Source organism: Trichosurus vulpecula, chromosome 7, assembly GCF_011100635.1.
Source record: "Trichosurus vulpecula isolate mTriVul1 chromosome 7, mTriVul1.pri, whole genome shotgun sequence".
NCBI classification, from domain to species: domain Eukaryota; kingdom Metazoa; phylum Chordata; class Mammalia; order Diprotodontia; family Phalangeridae; genus Trichosurus; species Trichosurus vulpecula.
The window spans coordinates 108128602-108153204 of record NC_050579.1 but is presented as its reverse complement, the minus strand read 5'-3'; the positions used below and the strand labels follow the sequence as shown (position 1 = coordinate 108153204).

The 24603-nt window shown below is 36.8% G+C and overlaps 1 protein-coding gene across 1 annotated transcript in view; it reads left to right on the top strand.

Moving 5' to 3' along the window:
* UST (uronyl 2-sulfotransferase) overlaps positions 1–24603 on the top strand; it is a 381294-nt gene that overhangs the window by 199216 nt on the left and 157475 nt on the right. The window contains exon 3 of the mRNA XM_036768102.1: positions 18234–18389. Within this exon, the coding sequence (XP_036623997.1) occupies positions 18234–18389 (156 nt within the window). The remainder of the gene's footprint in view (positions 1–18233; positions 18390–24603) is intronic.

Here is a 24603-nt window from a genome sequence, read left to right as displayed (position 1 = left end):
TATTGTGAGACTCAGGGAAAGGAAAGGCTTTAAAGTGCTTTGTAACTTTAATGAACTATATAAATGACAGTTATTATCATTGGCCACCATCTTGCTTCCTTTTGTTAGGGCCTACACATCTCTCTTGATTCTTCAAGAAAGATTTCCAGTAGTCAGCTTATCTTGATTCCTCAGACTCAGATTCCTCAGATTCTCCCAGGCCACCCACACAAGAAGGAATTCTAGCTAATTGTCATCTTGCCCATGTATCAGGACAACAAAACAACTTCATACATTTTCACATTTAACTAGCATCTCCCAACAATTCTGTGAAGTAGGAAAAGCAATTATTATCCCTACTTTTACGAAGATACAGAAGCAAATGACTTGCCCAAGTTCATGCAACTAATAAGAGGTGGTTTTAAATGACCAAAATTTCCTCTTCCATTCAGTTCAGCTGGTTTTTACTGTGATTTACAAATGGATCTACTTCAAAGCTCTCCCAGCCTCATCATCACACTTCATTTTCAGATCTCTTTTGAAAGATTCTTTTCACACATTTAGTTCAATATAAGAAAATATCAATCAATTAAAGATGTGGAGGTTTTTGCCTTAGTAATTGAATTCATATTTGGTGTACACATTGAAGCTATTATCAGCTTGCCCCTAATGTTCATTAAACTTTTGAAATCTCTCACTCTCTCTTTCTTGCCCTTTCCCTCCTTCCCTCCTGGCCCTTCGCTGTCTGTCTCCTCTTTCACTGTCTGTCTCTTCTTTCACCATCTGTCTCTCTTTCTCTATCTCATTGTCTCTCTCTGTTTCTCTCTGGTGCTGTCTCAGTCTCTGTCTCTCTCATTAGCACAAACTCCACTTTTCAGTTTTATTGAAACAGATGGTGACTGGCTAGACTTCCAAGTTGGGTTGTAGTATATCGGGGTAGTCATAAAATATGTATCATACCACATACGAGAATTCAAAGAAAGTTTGAAAATATGTTAACTATTAAGAGAATTAGACAATGCTCAGCAGCAAGTTTAGGTCACTGGCTCTAAGAAATGTAAATCTTTGTCATCATTGAAACAACATATCAAAGACAATGTTTATACAGAAGCAATTAAGCAATGTCTAGGGGAAACCGAAGTAAACTAACGGAAAGGGCACTATGCTAGAAGCCAGGAGACCCAAGTTCTAATTCCAGCTCTGCTATTGACAAAGGGTGTGACCTTGGCTAAGTGATTTCACTACTCCTATGTGAAGTGAAGTAAAATAAGGTTCCTTCTGGTTCTGAAATTTTATTATTGTACATAGTAGATTTAGAGATATCTATTGCCAAGTCATACCTAGGGTAGAGTGGTTGGAGAGTGGAGTAGGGTGCTTAAATTCAAAGGTACCTTGACAGTATCTTTACTTGTTCAGCTTTGTAGGAACAAGTGTGTGTACAGAATAGACAATAAAGATAAGTGTAAAAAAGGAACTACCAAATGGCAAGAGTTCTCTTGACTCCCTGTTGCCATTCCCCATATGAACTTTACCATCTCCAACTCCCATGCCAGGGGGACTCCACTGGTCCCACTGATCCTGGACTCTCTGCCCAGGGAGAGTAGCATCCAGGCATTTTTCTGGCTGCTTTCCCTAGCATATTTTGTGTAGAACAAAAATAAATAAGCAAATAGATACATAAATAATTGAAGGAATGAATAGCTACATACATGAATGGATAGATAGATGATAGACAGATAGATAGATAGATGGTATTCACAGCTTTGCTCATAGTTCTCCCAGATGCAAGCTTACGCTGAGGTATACTAGGCAATAAGATAGGTAGCATAATTTCAAGGACACCAGGTAGCTTCCTCAATACCATACTTTCCCACAAAAAAAAAATGGTACCTGCATAAATGACTTTTATATGTCTTCTAGCACCTCCAATGGTGCTTTGGATATAGACCATGCACTTAATAGTCACTTTATCAAATGAAAGGATGAATGAATGAATTTCGACTAGTGTTTTTTGCTGTTTATAACAAAATAATTTCATGACTATGGTGAAAAGTGGTTAGTGAAGATCCTTCTCAAAACCAACTCTAGGTCCTTGTCTGGTCATTTGAAGTGTTTGAGACTGGGAATACTGTGGCATCATGTTTGCATGAAATGAAGGGAAACACTACAGTTATACTATTTTTACAAGTGAGTAGAGGACTGAATTTTTGTGACTTGACTTAGATTTCAGTTGTACTCCCAGCAGTCAGAATGTGAGAATCATACACAACACACAGAATCTCAGAGTTGGAAGGGGATACAAAGTACATAGGTATTTAATAAATAATAGCTAGCCTCTATATAGCATATTAAAGTTTTCAAAGTGCATTAGAAATGTTATCTCATTCTATACTCATAACAACCCTGTGGAATAGCTGCTATTAATATCCTCATTTCACAGATGGGGAAACTGAGGAAGACAGTGGTTAAGTGATTTCCCTAGGGTCACATAGCTTATAAGTGCCCAAAGCTGGATTTAAACTCAGGTCTTCCTGACTTCAGGCCCAGGGATCCTACCGCTAGTTCAACCTGAACTGACCAATAATAGCTAACATTTATATAATGCTTTAGGGCAGTTAGGTGGTGCAGTGGTTAGAGTGATAGGCCTAGAGTCAGGAAGAATTGTCATTGTGAGTTCAAATCCAACCTTAGACACTTACTAGCTGTGTGACCCTGGGAAATTCATTTAACCCTATTTGCTTCAGTTTTCTCATCTATAGAAGGAGCTGGAGAAGGAAATGGCGAACCACTCTGATATATTTGCCTAGAAAACCCCAAATGGAATGACAAAGAGTTGGACATGACTGAAGCGACTGATCAACAACAATATAATGCTTTAAGGTTGCAAAGTATTTTACATGTTATTTCATTAGATCCTCAAAACTATCCTGTGCATTTTGGTTCTATTATCATCCTAATTTTACAGATGAAGAAACTGAGGTAGGAAGGGATTAAGAGATTTGCCCAGATTCACGCTGATTTCTGGGCCAAGATTCAAACCCTGTCTCCTAAGTCTAGCACTTATCTGTCTCCTAGCAACCTAGTAAGAATGTCTCCTACAATATATCTAATAAATTGCCATCCATCCTTTGCTTGAAAACCTCCACAAATAAGGACCCTCCCAAGGCAGCACATTTCACCTTGGAATAACTCTAATTGTCAGGAAGGTTTAAAACAACCAAGTGAATAAGCAGGCAAGGCTGGTGGTGTTCCTCTAGCTTCCTTTGTACACTTTCCTCAGGGACCTTAAAGTAGGGGGGTGTCTGGTAGTATAATATGACTATTTGCAGTTATTTGCTGTCCTTCTCAGGGACTATCACTTGTTAGGTACATAAGTGGAAGCAGGGAATGATTTGAGGCCAAGTAGTCCCTACGAAAAGATGCCGGAATGTTGACATTGCCCAAATCAATGAACTAACAAGTATTTTATCGAGCCAGCCGAGTACTGTATTAGTCTGTATGTGATAAAGGTATAAGAAATGGTTCCTGCCTTCTCGAATCTTGTGGTCTAGTAGGAGAGACAAAATTAACATACATGAAACAATTAGGTCTCACTTAAATGCTAACCCATGTGGTGAAATAGAAGCCCAGAGGAGACTCCTCTCAGTGTGGACTGGGAAAAAGCAATATGTCTTTTGAGTCAGGAGAGAATGGTGTGACATGGTCAGACTGTTGCTTTTAAAAAATAACCTTGGCATCTTTCAAGCATTGATTGGAGTGGAAGGTCTTGAGGCAGAGAGACCAATTAGAAAGCTACTATAATCCAGCAAGGCAATTTGCAGTAGATAGAGTGATGGACTTGGAGTCGGAAAGACTCATCTTCCTGAGTTCAGATCTGGCCTCAGACCCTTACTAGCTGTGTGACCCTAGGCAAATCACTTAATCCTATTTGCCTCAATTTCCTTATCTGTAAAAATGAGCTAGAGAAGGAAATGCCAAGCCACTCCAGTATCTTTATAGAGAAAACCCCAAATAGGGATATGAAGGGTCAGACATGACTGAAAAGACCAACAACCAAGTCTACAACCAGTGGATTTTTCTTCTTTTGGACACTGTTTATCTATAATATTTATAATGTTACGTAAACTAATTATTCAGAGTATGTAGTTCTTAAAGTGTCTACAGTTTAAAATTGTCAATAGTGTTCATGCTCGTGAAATGATTTAAAAAAAATGCTTACATTTACCATACTCACATATTCCCTTTCACATATGATTTATTATGCCTTATTATTTCCCAGCACTTGAAGAGGTTCAGAGTTAGGGGCAGGGATTATCTTTTGTCTCTTTTGGTATCCCTAGCACTTAACACAATGTTAAGCTCATAGTAGGAGCTTAATAAATGTTTATTGAGTGATTGAAATGCAGAAGTAGGAGATAGTCTCAGGCATCTGACTTGATCAGATTACGAAAGTGGAGCAATAAACTTGGCCCTAAAGTTTTCTGGAAGCTCCAGCCAAATGGATAAATGAGGAACTTATAATTGGCGATGATTTTTCACTCTCCACAATAAAAACATAGTTATAGTTTACAATTGGCATTTCCACAAAATTTGTCAGAAAAATAACTGGATTGTAAACCTCTTCAGCAGTAGAGAGGTGATTTCCAAGTTCCTAATCTGAATCGTTTATGTAAGAGTTGCTAGGTATCAGCCTTCAGAAGCGTCAAAGAAATTGTTTGTAAGTTTGAAAATAAAAGCCTGTTTCTATCCATGACTACGAGTGCTTTTCTCTGGGTGCGGTCATTTAACATTCTTGATAAGGGAATACAATTTAACCTTAAGGGTAATTTCTAGAACTAGGTCAAAATTGCTCATCAGTCACATTATTGTATAGGTAGATTTTATGTCAGGTATATTCATCCGTCATACACTGAAGCTACTAAATAGCAAAATACAGGAAAATGAAGGACTGTTTAGAAAGTTGCTCTTTTGGGCAGATTACAATTAAATTTTTTTAAAGTAAAATTTGTACTTACTCAGTAGGGTTTCTTTTTAAATAACTGAGATCATTCAAAACAGCACAGTGAGTTGAGGCTTCCCGCAATGATGGCTCAGATGTATGTTTACAAATGTTTCTCCTAGTCCAACAATTGCCCCTTTCTGTTGATGCATTGAATATTTTACCAATGGAAGTGAAAGTTCTGTTTTTAACATGAGGCTCTTGAAAGATTAAATTCCTGCTTTGTAGATGTTTTAATGGAGTGAGGACTAGTATTGGAATCTGAAGGCCTAGAGCAAGTCTAGGCCCCAATGTATCCTGACAGTGTGACCCTGGGGAAGTCAGTTCAGCTCTTAATTTTGTCAGTGATGTCCAGCCTTCGGGATTGTTTGTGAGGAAAGTACTTGTAAACCTTCAAGTGCTATAGAACAGAAGTTGTTATTATAACACCATTTTTATAGTGTTAAGATAATCTGATGAAAACCAAATCGAAAGAAGGATAGAAGGAAGGAAGAAAGGGAGGAAGGATGGAAGGAGGGAATAAGGAAAGGAAGGAGGGAGAGAGGGAGAAAAGAAAAGAAGAAAGGAAGGAAGGAATAAGGAAAGGAAGGAGGGAGGGAAGGAAGGAAAGAGGAAAGGAGTGAGGGAAGGAAGGGCACAGGGAGTGAAGGAAGGAAAAGAGGGAAGAAAGGTAGAAAGGAAGGAAGGAAGGAAGGAAGGAAGGAAGGAAGGACAGAAGAAATTCCATAGCTTCTGCAATATATAGTTGGCAACATTTGTGTCCATGTTTATGAAATAAAGTATTTTGAAGTTTGCTTAAATTCATCTTTGTCATGGATACCCCATATATATGTATATCTACATATGTGTTTGGTACTTTGCTCACTTCCCCAAAAATTTGCACTTAAAAATCAAAATAAAGAGTAAAATAAGACAATTAAGATTAAAACTGTGCCGAAAACACTTGAAAGAAGTACCATTTTTTCCACACTAATCTCCAGCTCTTGGGTCATGCTCATGCCATCTTCAGTGGTAGTTTTCAGGTCAGGCTTTTAAGTTATATCCACCCTTTTGGAGAATAGCAGTGCTAGGGATGAGAAAAGATATTTTGAATGTGTTTTTCTTCAGATTCTTCAAATGTGTTTTCTCATTAAGACAAAACAAGTGATTCCAAAGCTAAATATAATTGTAGAATAATGGAGTCACTGACTTTTGGAGATGGAAGAGACTTTTGAATGTTGGGTTCCTGAATGCACACTGACATCAGAGTGTTTATCCACCTTATGTGTCAAATTGTGAACTCCTCAAGTGATCATCCTTGGAGTCTTACCAAGTACTGAGCATGTTGCCGGTTATAAACAGATCTTTAGTGCTTAGGGATCAAATCTAGTTCGACTCCCTTTCTTTTTTCAGATGAGAAAACCAGGGCCCGAAGAGGAGAAGCGATTTAACCAAGGGTCACATGATAAATTGGGGTCATAGCTGAGGTTTGGACTCAAATCTCTTCACTCAGTCCAGTGTTCTTTTCTTGACACCAAATGGTTTTGCTAATCATAACAATTAAATTAAGATTAGAAATATGTCTTGGTCTGAAAGTGATAACAGTTCCATACAGGAAATTAGATCCTCATTTTATCTTAGTGTGTAACAGAGCAAAACAAGATAAATTATTTGTCCAGCACTAAGCAACTAATAAGAAAAAACAAACAGCAGTTAGTCAAAGATGGATCCTGCATGTGTAGTGGAAACAAAGTGTGTGTGTGTGTGTGTGTGCATGCACATGTACACCCAGATTGTGTATTTATGGGTGGGACCAAGATTATGCACCAATAAGAAAATATTATATCTGGGAAGATATACTTTAAAAAATAACAAATATTTCTGTGCCAGAGTTTCCATCTCAAAATTACACATACATATGTGTGTATATATATATGTATGTTTGTACACACACACACACACACACACACATATACTTCTGATTAAAATCACTTAGGAATATAAGCTGCCTTAATAAAGTAAATTTTCCAACCCATGGGCATCTTGTTTATTATGTCTCTAGCTCATTTAATGCACAGGAAGTGCATTCGTTCTCTCCCTTTTACCCTCCCACTCCCTTCCCATATCCACCTGGTTCCTCCTTGGACCATTCATCATTCATCCTGGAAAGTGATATAGATGGCTGGGTAGGTGGTGATGAAAGGCACCCAGAATGATCCTTAAGTACATGCTCCCAGGACTTCTACCATCTGTTATCACAGCTGGGGCTGAGACTGTAAGAAGGCACAGACCATTCCCTGCAACTGCATGAGACAGAATACTGGAAGCGTTTCTGTTTCCCCTTCACTTAATATTCTCTCACTCATGAAGGGGAGACTCAATTTCAATATTTATTCACCATTCAACAAACATTTATGGAGTATATATGATGTGCCCGATATTGCCCTAGTCATCTGAAACGCAGCCCAAAGGAATGTTTTATTTGGTAGGGATGACTCTACATCCCTCACACTGTGCATTGCAAACAATCTGACAGCAAGAATATCTCAGGTTCTATAAAGTCTGGTCTGTGTATAAAAGAAGACTAGAGGGTTGAGTAGTTACTGGTTAACCCAAACCGGACTGTTTGGGGAGCTCAGAGTGGTAACCTGGTAGAATGTAAAAACCACTGGACTTGTTACCAGCAGACCTGGACTCTAGTGCTGGTTCTGTTCCCTTTTAGCTGTGACATAGGACAAGTCACTTCCCTTCTCTGGGATTCAATTTCCTTATCTGTAAGATGAAGGGTTAGATGAGGTGATCACTCCATCACATCTTAGGAAAGTGCTTAGCAAGGTGCCAGGCAGATAAACAATACTTGTTTCCTTCCCCCTTCCAACCCTGGCTTTTCTTATATCCATAGAATTGTATGACTGTAGGAGAGCAGGGGGCTATAAATTGATACTGCGGATTTAGTTGTATATCATTTGGATAGCCGTGGAAACTTGCCTTGATAGTTATTAGGAGAGAAGGCTGCTGTTATGATACAGGTAATGGAGTCAACTGATATCTTAAAAATAAACAACAGCCAACTGTAATCCAACAAGGGTTGTAAAAGAAATGGTTCTGAAGGAGCAATGGAAGCCGTGAATGGACTGCCTAGACTTCCATTGCCCTCTCTGAATTATGAAGCTACCAATCAATAACCAACACTTATCCTCCATTAGCATTATAGCAAATCTACTTTGGACTGTGTTGAAGGAACATAAATTGTTGAGTAGAATAGCCTTGGGAGAGACAACACATTGACTTAAAACCCATCATTTCTACAATAGACTTAAAAAGAAGAAAAATATTGCCTAACATAGAAGTCTCGACATATTTAATTTGTTTTTGTTGTAGTTTAGTCATTTTCAGTTGTGTCTGACTCTTCATGACCCCCTTGGGAGTTTTCTTGACAAAGATACTGAAGTGGTTTGCCATTTCCTTCTCCAGCTCATTTTACAGATAAGGAAACTGAGGCAAGCAGGATTAAGTGACTTGCCCAGGGTCACTCAGTTAATAAGTGTCTGAGGCCAGATTTGAATTCAGGAAGAGGAGTCTTCCTGACTCCTAGCCCTGAACTCTATCCACTGTGCCACATAGCTGCCTCAATTTAATTTATAGCCCTACACATTTAAGTTTTAAAAAAAATATAGAGATCCAGATAAGGAGCAAATCTGAAGTTGGGAGCCTGATGGAAAGGCTTTATAGATAAAGAACAAGGGCATCTCTATGTGTATGTGAGAGGCAGTATGGATAAGGGGCTTGCCTTAAGTCAGAAGGTCCTGGGTTTAAGTCCTGCTATGGACGGATACTAAATATGCAACCTTGGACAAGTCATTTAATCTCTCAGAGCTTCAAGAAACTTCGTCTGAGGTTATGAGACACCGGTGTGTTGACCATTTGCGTACAAGGAAAGAGTTCCTTCTACTGAGAGTAGTTTCCTTAATGAAATCATAGATCTATACTCCCTTCCCTGGAATCTCCTACATGCTAATACGAAATATTTCCTGTTAGCAATTGTCAGAATTGCTAATTGTCCGTTTTATTCACACTGGCTAGTTGAATTGATTGGCCTGATAAAGATTTCTGCCTCAAACCTAGAATTCACTGAAAATGCTTCCTTCAAATCCCAGCAAAAATTCTCCCTCTGAGGCAATGAGGTGGCTTGGTGGATAGAGCACTAGGCCTGGAGTTAGGAAGACCTGAGTTTAAATCTGGACTCAGGCACTTAATAACCATGTGGCCCTGGGCAAGTCACTTAACCTCTGTCTCAGTTTCCTCAAATGTAAAATGGGGATCATACTAGCACCTACCTCACAGGTTTGTTATGAGGATCAAATGAGATAACATTTGTAAAATGTTTAGCATAGTACCTGGCACATAGTACAGGATTAATAAATGTTTAGTGATTGGAAAGCCTTTTCCTTCTGTCCCTTAATTCCCATGGTCTCCCTCTGTCCATGATTTCCAATTTATCCTGGATAATTTGATTGTACATATTTGTTTATACAACCTTCCTATTAGAATATGAGCTTGAGAGCGAGGGCTCTTGTCTTGTTTGTTTTTCACCTTTCTTTGTATCCCCAGCATTTAGCACAGTCCCTGGCATATGGTAGCTGCTTAATAAATGTTTATTGACTGACTTAGTGTTATACTTATACTAGCCTTATTTGAGACTCTATGATGCTTCTCTTTGCTGTAATATCTGCAGTTTTAGGGTCAATGATGAAATTAAATGGGATTTTTAAATCACTGTGCATAAGGAAGCACCAGAATTTTAATGTAAGGTATCCACACTCCCTGAAGCATGTCAACTTTGTTTTTTAGAGATTTAGATTGTGTCCTCAGTGCTGCATCTGAGATATGACCCTAGGATTTAGTAGCGGAGGCTGACAGTGCCAAATCCATAACAGGCTTTCTCCATTTATATCTTTTTGTAAAAGCAATATAGAAGGTTAAAAGGGCTTTCAGTAGATCTGCTACAGCCTGCCAGGCATATGTTCGGTGTTTGGTTGCCAGATTAGGAGAAACGAAGACAAAGTCACACACAAACACTTTGAAATAGTCCTTTGGGATGGTCGAGCATCTCCAACTTCAGTTACTCCCTTCGTTTCTGCTTGTGTACAGTATGTGTTTGACATATGCAGCCCATGAATCAAGTTCTTCTGACTTGGAAGTATCATCACTTTCGGCATTCTAGGCATGAAACCAGTTTCAAAATGTTGAGTTCTGCCAGCATTCTGCAGGAAATATTTCCCACCTTTGGGAGAACGTAAGCTTCTTGAGGACAGGAACTATGTCTTTTTCATTTCTATATCCCCAGCACCTAGCATAGTGACTCATACATAGTAGGCATTTGATACACTTATAAATGAATGGGTGGATTTACTTTATTTGCTGTCTGATTTTTTAAAATTATAAATTTCTGTAAGTATAGTGAGATAATTTCCAATAAAGAAACTTTCTGAAACTCTCTTTAGAGAATTCCTGAATTGAAAGTTATCCGTTTGCATGTTTTTTTTTCCCTTTCATTTAATTGAGTAGGAAGTTTTGAAGAATCCATCTTTTTTTTCATAATCTTCAGCCAAGGTCATCTGGGAATTTAATTTTAAATGAATCTAGAAGACGTTCCAACCACTGTAACTTATCATTATATCCTCTAAATGATTCCTGGCTTATTGTGAAAATAGATTCTTTGTATGCAGATTCTGTTATACCATGCTGAGTATTACTTCTCCAGGAATTTCACATTCACGTTGCCTCCCATTATGAAGATATGGATATTTAGATCTCCTAGAATGAAATGAAATTGAATAAAGGTGCAGGGCACCACAAGGGTAACCAATTTAAAATCTGCAAATGTCTTACAGCCTCATCTTAGAATCACAGGTTTTGAGGGCTAGAAGCGTCCTTCCAAGTCTAGTTCACCTCCCTAATTTTTAACAGATGAAGGGGGAAAAGCCTAAAGAGGTAAAGTGACTTGCCCAAAGTCACACAGCCAGTTAATAGTACAGAACATAGATTTCCTCACTCCTGCTTCCAGACTCTCTGCTTTCTACCATGCTGCCTCTCAGAAAACATAACAAATGTAAAGCTATCTCAAAAATCAATGGAGAATTCAAAATAGAAAACACTAATCACATTTTGAAGGAAAATTAGAAGCAGCTAAGTGGTGTCTAATCCTCTAACTAACCTTCTGGTTTTATAGATAAGGAAACCAGTCCAAAGGGGTTAAACATCTTTCTCAAGGTCATGAAGCTAAATAGGGATATAGCTAAGCCTAGAACTGAGATCTTTTGATTCCTAGCCCAATGCTTTTTCCATTTCTTTCTACTCCTAACTATTGATTTTTATAATAATGACCAAGAGGCATACCCTTCAGCATCTTGAAATTCATTGAGAATCATCAAATAAAACATTCCCGAGATCACGGGATCATTGTTTCAGAACTAGAAGAATCCAATCCACCTATTTTACAAATAACCTGAAGTCCAGACGAGTTAGATGATTTGCCCAAAGTCAAGAAAGTGCTATTGAGTGAGATTCCGTCTTATCTAGTATGATTTGAACATTAAACATATCTTTGAGAGAAGGTCTTGTGCCTGGCACATAGGAGGTGCTTATTGAATATCTATTGTCTTGTTGTCTTGACTTGGTCATTTAATTCCTTATAAAATGGTTATTCATGCATAACTAGAAGAATCAAGGAATTGTTGGTGATTGATGGCAATCAAAATATTCAGTATCCTGGAACACGCTAGCCTCCAGCCATTCTACTTAAAAAGGAGTTATTTTACTATATTGACACACTTGTTATAAATTAATATATACCAGATATCTTGAGCTGACTGATCAATTATGGAGCTCATTTCAATTGATCAAAGATCAGTAGCTACCAGCATGCTCCTCTTCTCAAAGATGCCCATTGTTTTAAGGAGTGAACTGCAAGAAGGATAGTGGTATGGTGATTTACAAACAATATTCTCTCCCATCTCCCCCATTTTCCTTCCTTTCTTTCCCCATTCCAGTTCCCTCATTAGTTTCAAGGCTTTAGGCAAGAGAAAATTCTATACAAAAAGTTTGAGTCCTTTGGTGATATGTAGTACAGTATTAACTATCATTTTTCAGAGGCTTAGAAGTAGTCAAATCCTTAGGCACCTCAAGAAAAGTTTAAAGTTATATATTAGGGAAATTTTGATCCAGATCATATTGGATTTTCTTTAGAAAAGTCTTGAGAAACTTTTCCCTTTCAAATCAGGGAGAGCCCACTGGAGTGGAGATAATATCTAGTTGTATTCTTTTTTTTTTGTAGTTGCCATGTGTTTGTAAAGTCTTCTATTTATTTGGCACACTACAGAGACATACTTCTTAAGCTTCAAGGGGGGTATGACACATGCAGGAATTACAAGGCAGCTAACATAAAAACATGTAGTTCATATACTTCAAAGCCCCCTTGGTTTTTATAAATTGTCCATAAAATGAAAACCACAGACAGAATACTCACTTAGCTATAGTTGCCAAGAAAAAAGAACATTTATTTGGAGGGAATGATGTGTGTGTACTTTTCTAAAGGACAGATAGAAGAGGATTAGGGGAGGTGTTGCTAAGAGTTTGTAGTAAACTGACCATGATTGGAATCCTAGGGTTGGAGTTTCTGCCTATATTTTGGTAAGCAATGGATAAAGAAGAAGATAATTTCAAGTCTGACCTTTGGAGATGCTTCATCTTTTTAGAAACATTGAGGATGTGCCCTATGTCTTTAACAGAAATTTGAAGCACATTTAGAATTTAATACACATTTTGCAATGACCAGTTTCCCCTCATTTTTATTTCCATCCCAGTGGCAGAAGGTTAAAATAACTTGCAAAAGAGCTGTCCATTCTGCTTTCACTAGACGTACTAGTGGAGAAGAGGACGCAAATGGCAGAGAGTTTACTGTCCTTAAAAAATTAAGAGCTTCTATCCACATCCAGAGAAAGAACTTTGGAATCTGATTGCAGATTGAGGCATACTATTTTCACTTTTTTGTTGTTTTTTTTCTTTCTCATGGTTTTTCCCTTTTGTTCTGATTCTTCTTTCGTGACTATTGTGGATACATGTTTAATATTATTGTACATGCATAACATATCAAATTGTTTGCTGTCTTGGGGAGGGGGGAAGAAAGGGAGGGAGAAAAGGAGAAAAAAAATTGGAACTCAAAATCTTATAAAAGTAAATGTTGAAAACTGTCTATGTAATTGGAAAAAAATACTATTGGGTGAAAAAAATTAAGAGCATCCAAGGAGCTATTCTGAAATACTGTGTTTGTTATAAATGAGAATTTATTTCATAGGAGGGAGAGAACTTTTTGTAACACACTTAATTAACCAGGATGTTTCTCTTTGTAGAGCTCTCAATAATGGGAAAAATAAAGGATAACTCTAAGAGCAGGCTGGTAAGATTCAATCCAATTCAATTCAGACATTCACTATAGCTTGATTAGCTCAACAAATTTAAAAAATGATTGAATATCTCTCTATATGAGGAAATTAAAAATATTTTTACCATTCATTGAGGATATGTCAGAGAAGGTACTGGGAATTCAAATAGACATTAGCAGTAAACAAGAGCAAGTCAGTAATTTCAGATCCAGAAAAGAAATGTACAACCAGAGTAAGAAAGATAATCATACTTTATGAGTTTTCCTTTCCAGCCAAGGAGGCAATGGCAAGTGGAAGATGAAGATTAAAAAGGAAAGTATCTAAAACAAAATAATATATATTCTACCTAAAGAGGGGTCATATATCCCTTCCAGCCATAAATTTATTTTTAAAATTTACTTTATTCTGAACTTAAGGAATAAAACAAGTATTTTCCTAACACAGTAGTATAGGAAAAAAGAGATGATTGCACATGAAACTTCAAATCTATTATATACAGCTTTCTATTCCTTTTAAATATATAATAAAGTTATTGTGTGACTTTCTTTTTATCTCCTTTTTTTTCTTCCCTCCCCCTCTCATTACCTTGCCTTGGAGATGACTACCATTTATTCAAAACTGCCACATAGATGCGACTTAGATAATTTGCTGATACTTTTTTGCTCGTTAAATGTGCCCTTTCGGCAAAATAGAAATGTTTCGTTGGAAATATGTAGAAGACTTTTTTGTGTGATGGTATTCATGTCAAGATATGAGGAGTGGCCATCATGTACTAAAATTGGTTTCTACAACTACACTTGAAAACTAATCCCATTGTTTTATAGTCCAATCATATATGTGCATTGTAGTTTGGGTTCTAAGTTCTTTATTGAGACACGTGACCTGAAACTTTATTGGCATTCGATGAAAATGGATTTTAAATTATGTCAGGATCTATGGGGATAAAGACTGATACAATGGAAAGAGAGCTGACTTCAGAGTCGGATGACCATCATTTGACACCTGACTCTGCAGCATAATTGGCCTCAGTTTCCTCATCTGTAAACTAGAGTTGGATTAGATGACCTCCAAGATCCCTTCTAACTAAATCTATGCTACTACTTTGAAAGGGTCTACTAGTAATAATATGTTAATTTTGAATTATATTTTATTTTATTAAATTAAGTTTATTAAATATTAAATTAATGATAATAATAGCTGATATTTATGGATATAATGTCCTCTATGTACATTACCTAATTAGGTCTTCACAACCTAGGTGATACAAGAATTATTATTCCAGTTTTCCTGATGAAGCCCAAAGAGACCAAGTGAAATGCCCAAGGTCATATTGCTTGAAATCATGATGCAAACCCAGGTCCTTCTATGCAAAGTTCAATGTACTTTGCATTAATGCTACCCAATTTGTAAATAGTGTTCTGCTCATATTATGGTTTCTTTCCTACTTTATAGCTACAATTTTGTAAATCCCAATACATCAAAGAAGGAATAGTACAGGAATTTGTGCACTTAGGAGCTTATTATATTTAAGGAGCAAATGTTCATGATTACTACCTGATACTAAATTCCTGTTTTAATTGGATGAGGAACACTTGAAAGTGTTTTATAATTAGCATCTCTTTTAAATTAAGAAAACTACTATTAAATGGTCAATAACATCTCTGTTCATTGGCAAAACAAAATAGAGATTTGAAGCAATTATCTAAATAATTAAGGATTCATTTCTATTACTGTAAGAATTACTCAGTTAATTTGGAAGAAATTAAGTTTTTTACCTATATTTTCTAAGAGTCTCAATTCATTTCAATAAATAAATGGATGCTTAATATCTAAGAATAAAGTATTCATGCAAGTGGTGGCTCTATTATTGGCTTAATAGATAGATTTAATCAATTCTTTCATTCTTTGCATTAATTACTATTCCAAAGTAGAAGAAGTTAATTCAGTTTACCTTGTAAGGGACCCATTCAAAGAGACGAGTTAGGCTTTCTTGGGACCATAAGCTTTGTATTCATATTAGCAGCTCAATTAATGAGCAACCATATATCACACACCTGGAATGTGGCCATTGCTTTGCATGATTTTAGGCCATGAGCAAAAATATGCATGCTCTTTTCTAAGTCTGAAATAACTACCTGCCCTCTTCATTCTGTTTAATTTTGAGCCCAGCTCATTATCCCATCACAATGCCTTGCCAAGGCATACATATATTGATATATGTGTACTAATGCCTAAAGACAGATGGGAGCACCACTGCTAGAGTCAGGAAGACCTGAGTTCAAATCCAGACTTAGACATTTACTAACTGTGTGAACCAGGACAAATTTTTAATCTCTGTCTGCCTCAGTTTCCTCAACTATAAAATGGAGAGGATAATAGCGCCTATCTCTCAGGGTTGTTGTGAGGATTGAAAGAGATCCTATTTGCAAAGTATTTAGAATAATGGCTGGCATATAATAAAAGCTTAATAAATGGTCATTCCCTTTCCTTCCTTTTCCCCTCCCTGATGGACTAACTCAATAGACTGTCCATCTAACTTCATGTCATAATGTGGCCAAAGGTATTGTTCCACCATTTTTTTTCCTTTGTGGAGTTAGGCCCGTCTCTTTTGAGTAGGCATGAATTATATTGAGGGGGCCCTGTATTACTCCGGAGCTTGAATGCAATGGTGATAATATAGAACATGATTGACACATGAGTGATATAGACAAGTTTGCCACAAATACCTCAAAGAGCCAAGAAAATTGTTGTGCCACTGGTAAGTACCACCAGTTGTGAAATATACGTTTTTAGTCACAACAATATGGGTAAAAGGTACAGTATCATCCTTAACTAAATATTCTGAAGAAAGACAAATGTTAACTGACTTTCCATCATGTGAATATCCTGTTTTCCATATTTTAGCCTCTGGCATTTCAATGGAGATAGGATCAGATCATAGGTTCAGAGCTAAAAATGACTTTTTATATGTTGATACGTTTTATACATTATATATATAATATACATTTTATATAAAATGACTTCTTATAAGTGGAGAAACTGAGGTCCAGAGAGTTTTTGTAATTTGCCCAACATCATGCAGTTGGCAGAGTGCAATTCAAAGCTAAATTACTCCTTCAAAATTCAGCGCAATTTCTAAGATACCACTCTAAATCCCAAGTTCATTCATTGTAAATTCAGTGAGTCATTTACTCAAAAACTATTAAGTATCTATTATGTTCATATGAAGTATATACATTCTACATAGTAAAATGCTTAAAATTGCGGGAGATTATAAAATTTAGATACAGAAGGAAACAGATTTATTTTGCACCTATTATGTGCTAAGAACTTTACAAATATTATTTCATTTAATCCTTATAACAATCCTGGGAAGTCGGTGCTATTATTATCTCCATTTTACAGATGAGGAAACTGAGACAAATAGAGGTTAAATAACTTGCCCAGGGTTACAGAGCTAGTAAATATCTGGGGTCAGATCTGAACTCAGGCCTTCCTGACTCCAGGCCCAGTACTCTCTCTATTTTACCACCTAGCTATGAAGCTATTTTACCACCATAGACCCTGACCTCAAGGAGCTTGTAGGTCAGTAGGGAAATATGACATATACGCTGACTATGATAACAGACCATATTAAATGGTAAGTACATAGGAAAGTTACCAAAAAAAGTATTATAATGGATTGGAAAGGCAAGGTTATTATCAAAAGAGTTGCTGATTCTGGAAGTTTTCATGAAAGCAACTCTTGACCTATACTTGTGGCCCTCTAGGTCCTCAAGTGTGGCCCAAACCATTGGATTCTGCACTTGAGGAACTAGAGGGCCACATGTGGCCTGGAGGCCATGGATTCCCCACCCCTGCTTTAAAGGATGAGTAAGAATTCAGGGGATAGAAGAAGGAAGGACGAGAGCCCAAACATTTGGCGCAGCCAAATTAACGCAAAAGAAAAATCATTCTGGCAGCAGTACAAAAGACGAATTGGAGGAGGGAGAAAATGAACCCAGGAAGAACAGTTGTAAGGTCATCATAGTGGTCAAGGCAGGTGTAATGAGAGATAATATGAAGTTGGAGACAGAATGAGTAAGGAGGGAGCGTGATCCTTTGGATTAGAGCTAGCCAGCTGCTTCCTTCTATAAAATTTCCTCCATCCTGAGCTCTTAGCATTGAAATAGATTATTACCGAATGGAGGTTAAGAGACAGACAGTGTTTTATGAGAGCTATGGAAAGATTTAAGTCTGGTAATGCACACTTTCCAATATAACTTCTTGGCCTACCAAAACCTTCATCACTAAATCATGCATTTCGATATTGAATTCCTCTTTACTGAACAACTCATGAAGAATTTCATGACAAGTGTAAAATTTTGAATAAAAATGTTAATGATCTTCTATTTAATAATTGTTAATAATCAAATAAAATTAACCAATTAATAATCAAAAATATTAATACCATTAATAAACATTAATTTATTTAATAATAAATAGAATAAAAATTCTAATCCACAGAAATATTTGTATTAGTATACACATACAGATGTATTTGAATGTATATATGTTTATGATAAACACATGTTTATAAGTATCATATATACCCATATGAATTATGTGAATATAAGTATCATATATACCCATATGAATTATGTGAAAAAAAGAGAGAGATAATACACCCACATATATTTTTAACCTTTATAATATTTTCTCAGGCAATATAAATGGACTCATCACTTCTGCCTCCTAGCTTACCAAGGCTATTATTGCGAATTTGATGAAAATACAAAACCCATTATGAGTTTTTATTTACTATATTAATTCCTCTCTTTTTCTCTTCCCAGGTACTTCCTTTCCCAAGCCAAGTGGTATATAATAGAGTTGGAAAGTGTGGGAGTCGTACTGTAGTCTTACTTTTGAGGATCTTGTCAGAGAAACATGGATTCAATTTGGTTACATCAGACATTCATAACAAAACCAGACTGACCAAAAATGAACAAGTAAGTTGATCTTGTCCTTTGTTAAATTCTGTTTTGTTTTATTTCACTCATATAATTGACATTTCTATTTACAGAATAGTTGACAACTTACCAGACATGTATGGCTGAATTCTAATTTGTTCTTGTGTTTTTTTCTAGGGTATGTAAGGAAATAAAAGTAAAGAATTCTGTAGGTTTCTTTCTTTCTTTTTTTAATGAGGAAGGTTTCCCTGAAGGATTCCTCCTTTAGGTTCTGATTCAGGGCATCATGGAGAGGCCATATGGGATATGACAAAGTCTTGGTTTAAAAGACCTGTGTTCCAGTCCTATCTCTAACATTTGCTTGATGTGTGACCTTGGGAAAATCTTAACCTTTCTGGTTCCCAGTTTCTGGTCTATAAAACAAAACTAATTACAAATGTAGCTCTAAGCTCACATAGTTATTGTGGAATAAAATAACAAAGTTCATATAAAGTGTTTTATTAACTGTAAAGATCCATGTAAATATGTGATATTATTAATTTATGAAAAATGAACAGCTTACTTTGCTTACTTTGTGTCAGGCACTGTGTATTAATCACAAAAGATTATGGTGCTTGTATATATGTGATATGGCATGATTATAGCAATCCTATGACATTTTGTTTTAATATTCTACACTGGTTGTCTCTTACTAATTTGCCATACCTTCACAGGTATGATTATAAGAGAAACCTCTCTTCCTCAGCATTCCTGTTTTTCCCTTGGCCAGACATATACCTGAATAAAAGGGAAAAGTTTAACCCTATTGTGTTGCATTACAAGACTACCAGGAGGGAAAGCGCATTATATTTTTAAAAATTGGCTTTTTGGGGTGTGACTGCTGTGTGCGGGAACCCCTCACTACTACTGCCATTAATATTTATCTGACCAGCCAAGCCAAACACACTCTCAGGATGGTGCAGCTAAGAAAGCACATTAGAGCTTTAGCTAACAAAAGGCCATGTACCCTGGGCAACTGAGCTCTCCATGAATTTGTGGAGAGACTCGATCCATTAGCCACCTTTCTTGAGTTCTTACTGTGGACATAACATCAGCTAGATATTTTGAAGATTAAAAAAAAGGAGAGACAGACACTATGATATGATTATGTTTTATAGGACTACATTTTCCAACTCAGCCCAGAAGAAGATATTCTTTTCTCCTAGTGTTCTTTGCTTCTTGTTGTTGTTTAGTCGTTTCAGTCATGTCCTATTCTTTGTGACCCATTTGGAGTTTTCTTGGCAAAGATGCTAGAGAATTTTACCATTTCCTTCTCCAGCTCGTTTTATGGATGAGAAACTGAGGCATACAGGGTTAAATGACTTGCCTAAGGTCACACAGCTAGTAAATGTCAGGACTCTGGAAGATAAAGTGAGGCTGGAGACTGTGCACAGCCCTCCCTCACTCAAATCACGTCATCATTTCCCTGATGTTATGGTCCTCTTTGTGAATGAAGGACAAACACAAGTAAGTGTCTAAGTCTAGAATTCAGCTCATGAAGAGAAGTCTTCCTGAATCCAAGCCTAGTGCTGTATCCACTGCACAACCCTAGTGTGCTTTGCTAATTGGCATCAAATGAGCAGTGATGTCTGGATTATGTAGTCTGTGTTCTGATCATCAGGGCGTCTTTGAGATCCAGATCAGAACCATGAATTTTTCATTCATTTTTACTTAGGGACTGCTTTATGGGCAAAAGTCATTCGGTTGGATTGTTATACTTCTGAGTGCAGCCAGGTGGATTCACCCTTAAGAAAATATAGTCATCAAGAGTATTTGTTATAAATGATTGCATTTTGTCTCTTCCCAAGCTTAATGATCAAAATGCCTTTGTAAACATTCATAGAGAATTCTTTGCCTATGATTTGATATCCCTATTAAAAACTAGCAAAATATTTAAGTACCATGTTTACCCCTTAGACCAGGAAAGGAAAAGGAAATATATTTTCTTTAATATTCAAGAAACATTTATTTCTAAAATAAATCTTTATACAGAGATCTATCATGTTCTCTTTGACTATTTGACCTGGTAGATGAGGGGCAACGAGCTTTTCCTGGTGACTCCATTTTAACAGCTTCAATTAAAGGCACTGTAAATATGGAGCATATGTTGTTGCAATTTATTTTATTGTTGCTCACAATTTCATTATGATTTGGTCCTAAAGCTTGAGGTTTGTTTAATAGTCTTGCTTTAGGCTCAGCGATATTCAGGAACTGCAGGGCAATTCATTATGCTTTGCAGTGGTCTGACCCTTTGTAAAACAGTGTCTAGTTATTGCCTCCAAAGAAGAAAAGAGATGTCAAGAGCATGGACAGAGCAGTGAAGGTAATTAAAGGGTTGGAAAATGAGATGTCCAAGAAAAGTTAAAGGTCTAGAACAGAGAAAGCTGAGGGAAAACAAATAACCATTTCCAAGTATATCATGGTTTTGTGTTGTTTTTTTTTCACATAGACAGTGATGACCAGCTGTTCCCCATTTCCTCTGAGGACCAAAGGAAGGGAAATAAAAATAAAATTAAATTGACTGTATGAGGGACTTAGCCTAGATGGGAAGACTAACTTAAAACCAGGAGGATTATTAAATACTATACAGGGCTAAGAAGGTGGTTTTCTTAAAAAAAGTAGGTTAGATTTTCAACTGTTTGAGCTGTTTTAGGTGTTGTCTACCTACTGGCTGGGAAGATAGACAAAACATTCTCTTAAGGTTTTTTCCAGCCCTGTGATTTTGTGATTGTGTGTGTGTGTGTATGTGTGTGTGTGTACACACATGTATGTGTATATATATATATACTAATATACATACACATGTATGCATATATATAGAGAGAACTATATATAGATAAATATAGATATACACACATATGTACTATGTAACTCAAACGACTGATTTTTTGTAGTCAGTATAACTTGGCATAGATTTTCTTATATATTTATTCTAAAATCCCAGTAAACTTCAAGGCAAGTTATAAAAACTATAGGAATTAACAATAACGCAGAAAATATAAGTACAAAATGGCAGCCAAAAAAACCAGAAAGATAAAGGTAGATGTTCCGAAATGACAGAGAATCAATGTCCGGTATTTCAGTGCAGTGACTGCTATTCTGCAGAGAGAGAGAGTTGGAGAAGGTGACTAGAAGCCAAATAAAGTTTTAAATTATTTTGAGATCTTAATAGAGATCTTCTTGGTCATGCATGCCTCTGTTTCCTCTAAACCCGAGGCAAAAACAAAAACAAGTAAAAGAAATGCAATTTTAACCTTAGGTAGTCTGAGGAAATTCATTTGCTATGGAAATGTACACTTCTCCTGCTCATTTATTGAATGATTAAGATGCTTTTTTTTTGGCGGAGGTGTTAAAGGTGGTGTGGCCAAAGTTCCTCCATAATTATTGGCAGATATTCTCCCTAAAATGTTTTGAGTGAATGAATTAGCACTTTGAAAGTGTGATATCATTTAGGTTCCTTGTTAAGGCAATATCAAGTCCGATCCTCCATTATTCACTGGCAGGCTACTATTCCTGATAGGAAAATGGTATTTCATTTTAAAAATATCTTTAATGGGATGGTCTACTAAAGAGATCGTTAAAGGGGGAGGCAGGAGCAAAAGAGGTGAAACGTTAACAGGATGGTAAAATTCCATTACTGCTGACCTTATAGGAACAGAAGTAACCTTTAGAGTTCACTTTGTGGGAAACTGCATTAGCAGAGCAATATGGGCTATTCCTGGCCAAGTCATAGACCTGCACTGCAAAGAATGCAAATTCTATAATAGCAAAGTTCATTATGACATCACTTCAATACGAGAATTCAATTTTACAACCTTCAGGAAATAGAATTTGATGAGTTTGAGGAAATTTAGAACAGTGGAAAGAACAGTCTCTAAAGTCAGAACACCTGATACTTGGTTTTGTGCAAGTTATTTAACTTTCCCTGGGCTCAATTTGATCATCTGTAAAATGATGAGGTTTTACTGGGGTCTGTGAGGTTCCTTCTAGGTCTAGATCAGGGGTGGGGAACCTGCAGCCTTGAAGCCACATGTGGCCTTTTAGGTCCTTGGGTACAGCTTTTTGACTGAGTTCAAATTTTACAGAAAAAATTCTTTTATTAAGGGGATTTGTTTTGTGAAGTTTGGATTCAGTCAGAGGGTCTCACTTGAGGACCTAGAGGGCCATATGTGGCCTCAAGACTGCAGGTTCCCTGCCCCTAGTCTAGATCTAGGATCCTGGGAAAACATATGGACCCTTTTCAAGACATAATTCCTGGTTCACAAAAATGTACACAGAAGAGTTGAAGTCTTTCTTTCAAAGTAATGCTGTATGCCCAACCATGATTCCAGAGGACTAATGATGAAACATGCCAACTGACATCCTGACAGAGAGGTAAAAAACTCAGTGAAGAATGAAACTTTTTTCTGCATATGGCCAATGCAGAACTTTGTTTTGCTTGGCTATGCAAGTTTGTAATAGGAGTTTTGTTTTTCTTTCATTCTTAGTTGGGGTCAAGGTGTTGGTGTAGGAGGGAGAGAAGGTGGATTTTTTGCTGATTGAAAAAATTATATTTCAAAGTAATGCTGTAAATATCATAAAGGTGAAGTGGCATGAAGTATATTGCAGGTTATTTCATTTTTAGAGGCAGTGATTTAAGCTAAAGTGTCAGTGACCAACTGCTTGACTTCTTTCTCTATATTCATGTGAGTGGGGATCTTAAACTGAAATCATCATTTTTTGAAGCATCTGAGGTATTATTCCACTAGAAATTTGAATGTAGTTCTTTATAATTCAGCAACTGTTTAAGCTATCTCAATTATATAAATTATTCAAAGGGTGGGAATTGAGGATGTTTTAACATAAATTCTATGTTGAATTAGTTTTCCAATGATCCAAAAATTAGGGTTTTTTCATACTACCTTCCTGCTTTGCACTCCAATGGAGTACGACTATGTCTGTGAGATATGACAATCAGGTTAAAAAAAACTTTTAAAAGGAAATTGATCAGTCATGTACATCCATATCATAAAATGTTGGATTACAAAGAACTTGAACGTTCACCCAGAAGCAGTGTGGGATGGAAGAAATCGTGGATTTGTGGGAAGATAACTGGATTTGAACCCTGGCTCTATTAATTTAGATGAGTTGTTTCCTTACTCTGAGCCTTAGTTTGTTCATCAATAAAACAAGAGAATTGGACTAAAATCATCTCTAAAGTCACTTCCTGGAAATCCCCTGACATTCTAGTCTAAGGACGTTGAGAATGCAGAAATTCATTTTATCATATTCCTGACAGTAGGCATATATTAAACATTTATTATGTGTCAGGCATTCTGCTAAGCACTGAGAATACAAAAAAACCCAACAACAACAACCCAAAAATATCACTGGAGAGAATTTCAGGCAAGGGGACAGCCAGTGAAAAGGTACAAAATTGAAAGATGGAGTGTAACGTGAGAAACAGCAAGGAAACCAGTGTCACTGGAATACCTGGAGAGTAGCAAGGTGTAAGAAATATAGGAAGGAACCAGGTTGTAAAGACCTTTAAAGGCCAAATAGAAGCAAGGATAAGGTGAGGCTACAAACATTAAGTGCTTACTACATGTCAGACACTGTCCTGAGCCCTAGGGATATAAATACATATAAAAAGACAATCCTTGTTCTCTAGAAAATTGCAGTCTAATAGAAGACAATGCAAAAAAGGGAAGAGCAAAGGGAAGAGGTAGGACTAGAGGTAGGGGATGGTACTGGGGCATGGCTCCTCCCTAGGAGGAACTCATCAATAGGAGAGAGAAAGAGGCTGATGTAGCAGAGAAATGTTCCAGTGAGAGAAGGCCATACAATCCGATAGATGTTTTAGTGATTGCAGATAAGGCATGGTGTTAAGATCCAGAATGTCATCAGCACAACTCTGAGGTGAAAAAGGAGTGTAATTCCAGATGGAAGGTAGACCGTTCCAGCTAGTAGCCCAATCTGACTGGAATAGAGAGTGGGTGGACAGAGAGTAACATGAAATATTTAGAAAGTTAAGTGTGAGACATATTGTGGCAGACTTTAAATGCCAGAGTTGTGATTTTTTTTTGGATTTTTGATGGTGGAGGCAAATGGGAAGCAGGGGAGCAATATGGTCAAGCCTGCGTCATAAAAGTATTAATTTTATAACTGTGTAAAAATGAGATTATAAAAAAGAGAAAATGGAAGCAAAAGACCAATTAAGAAGCAGTTAAAATCA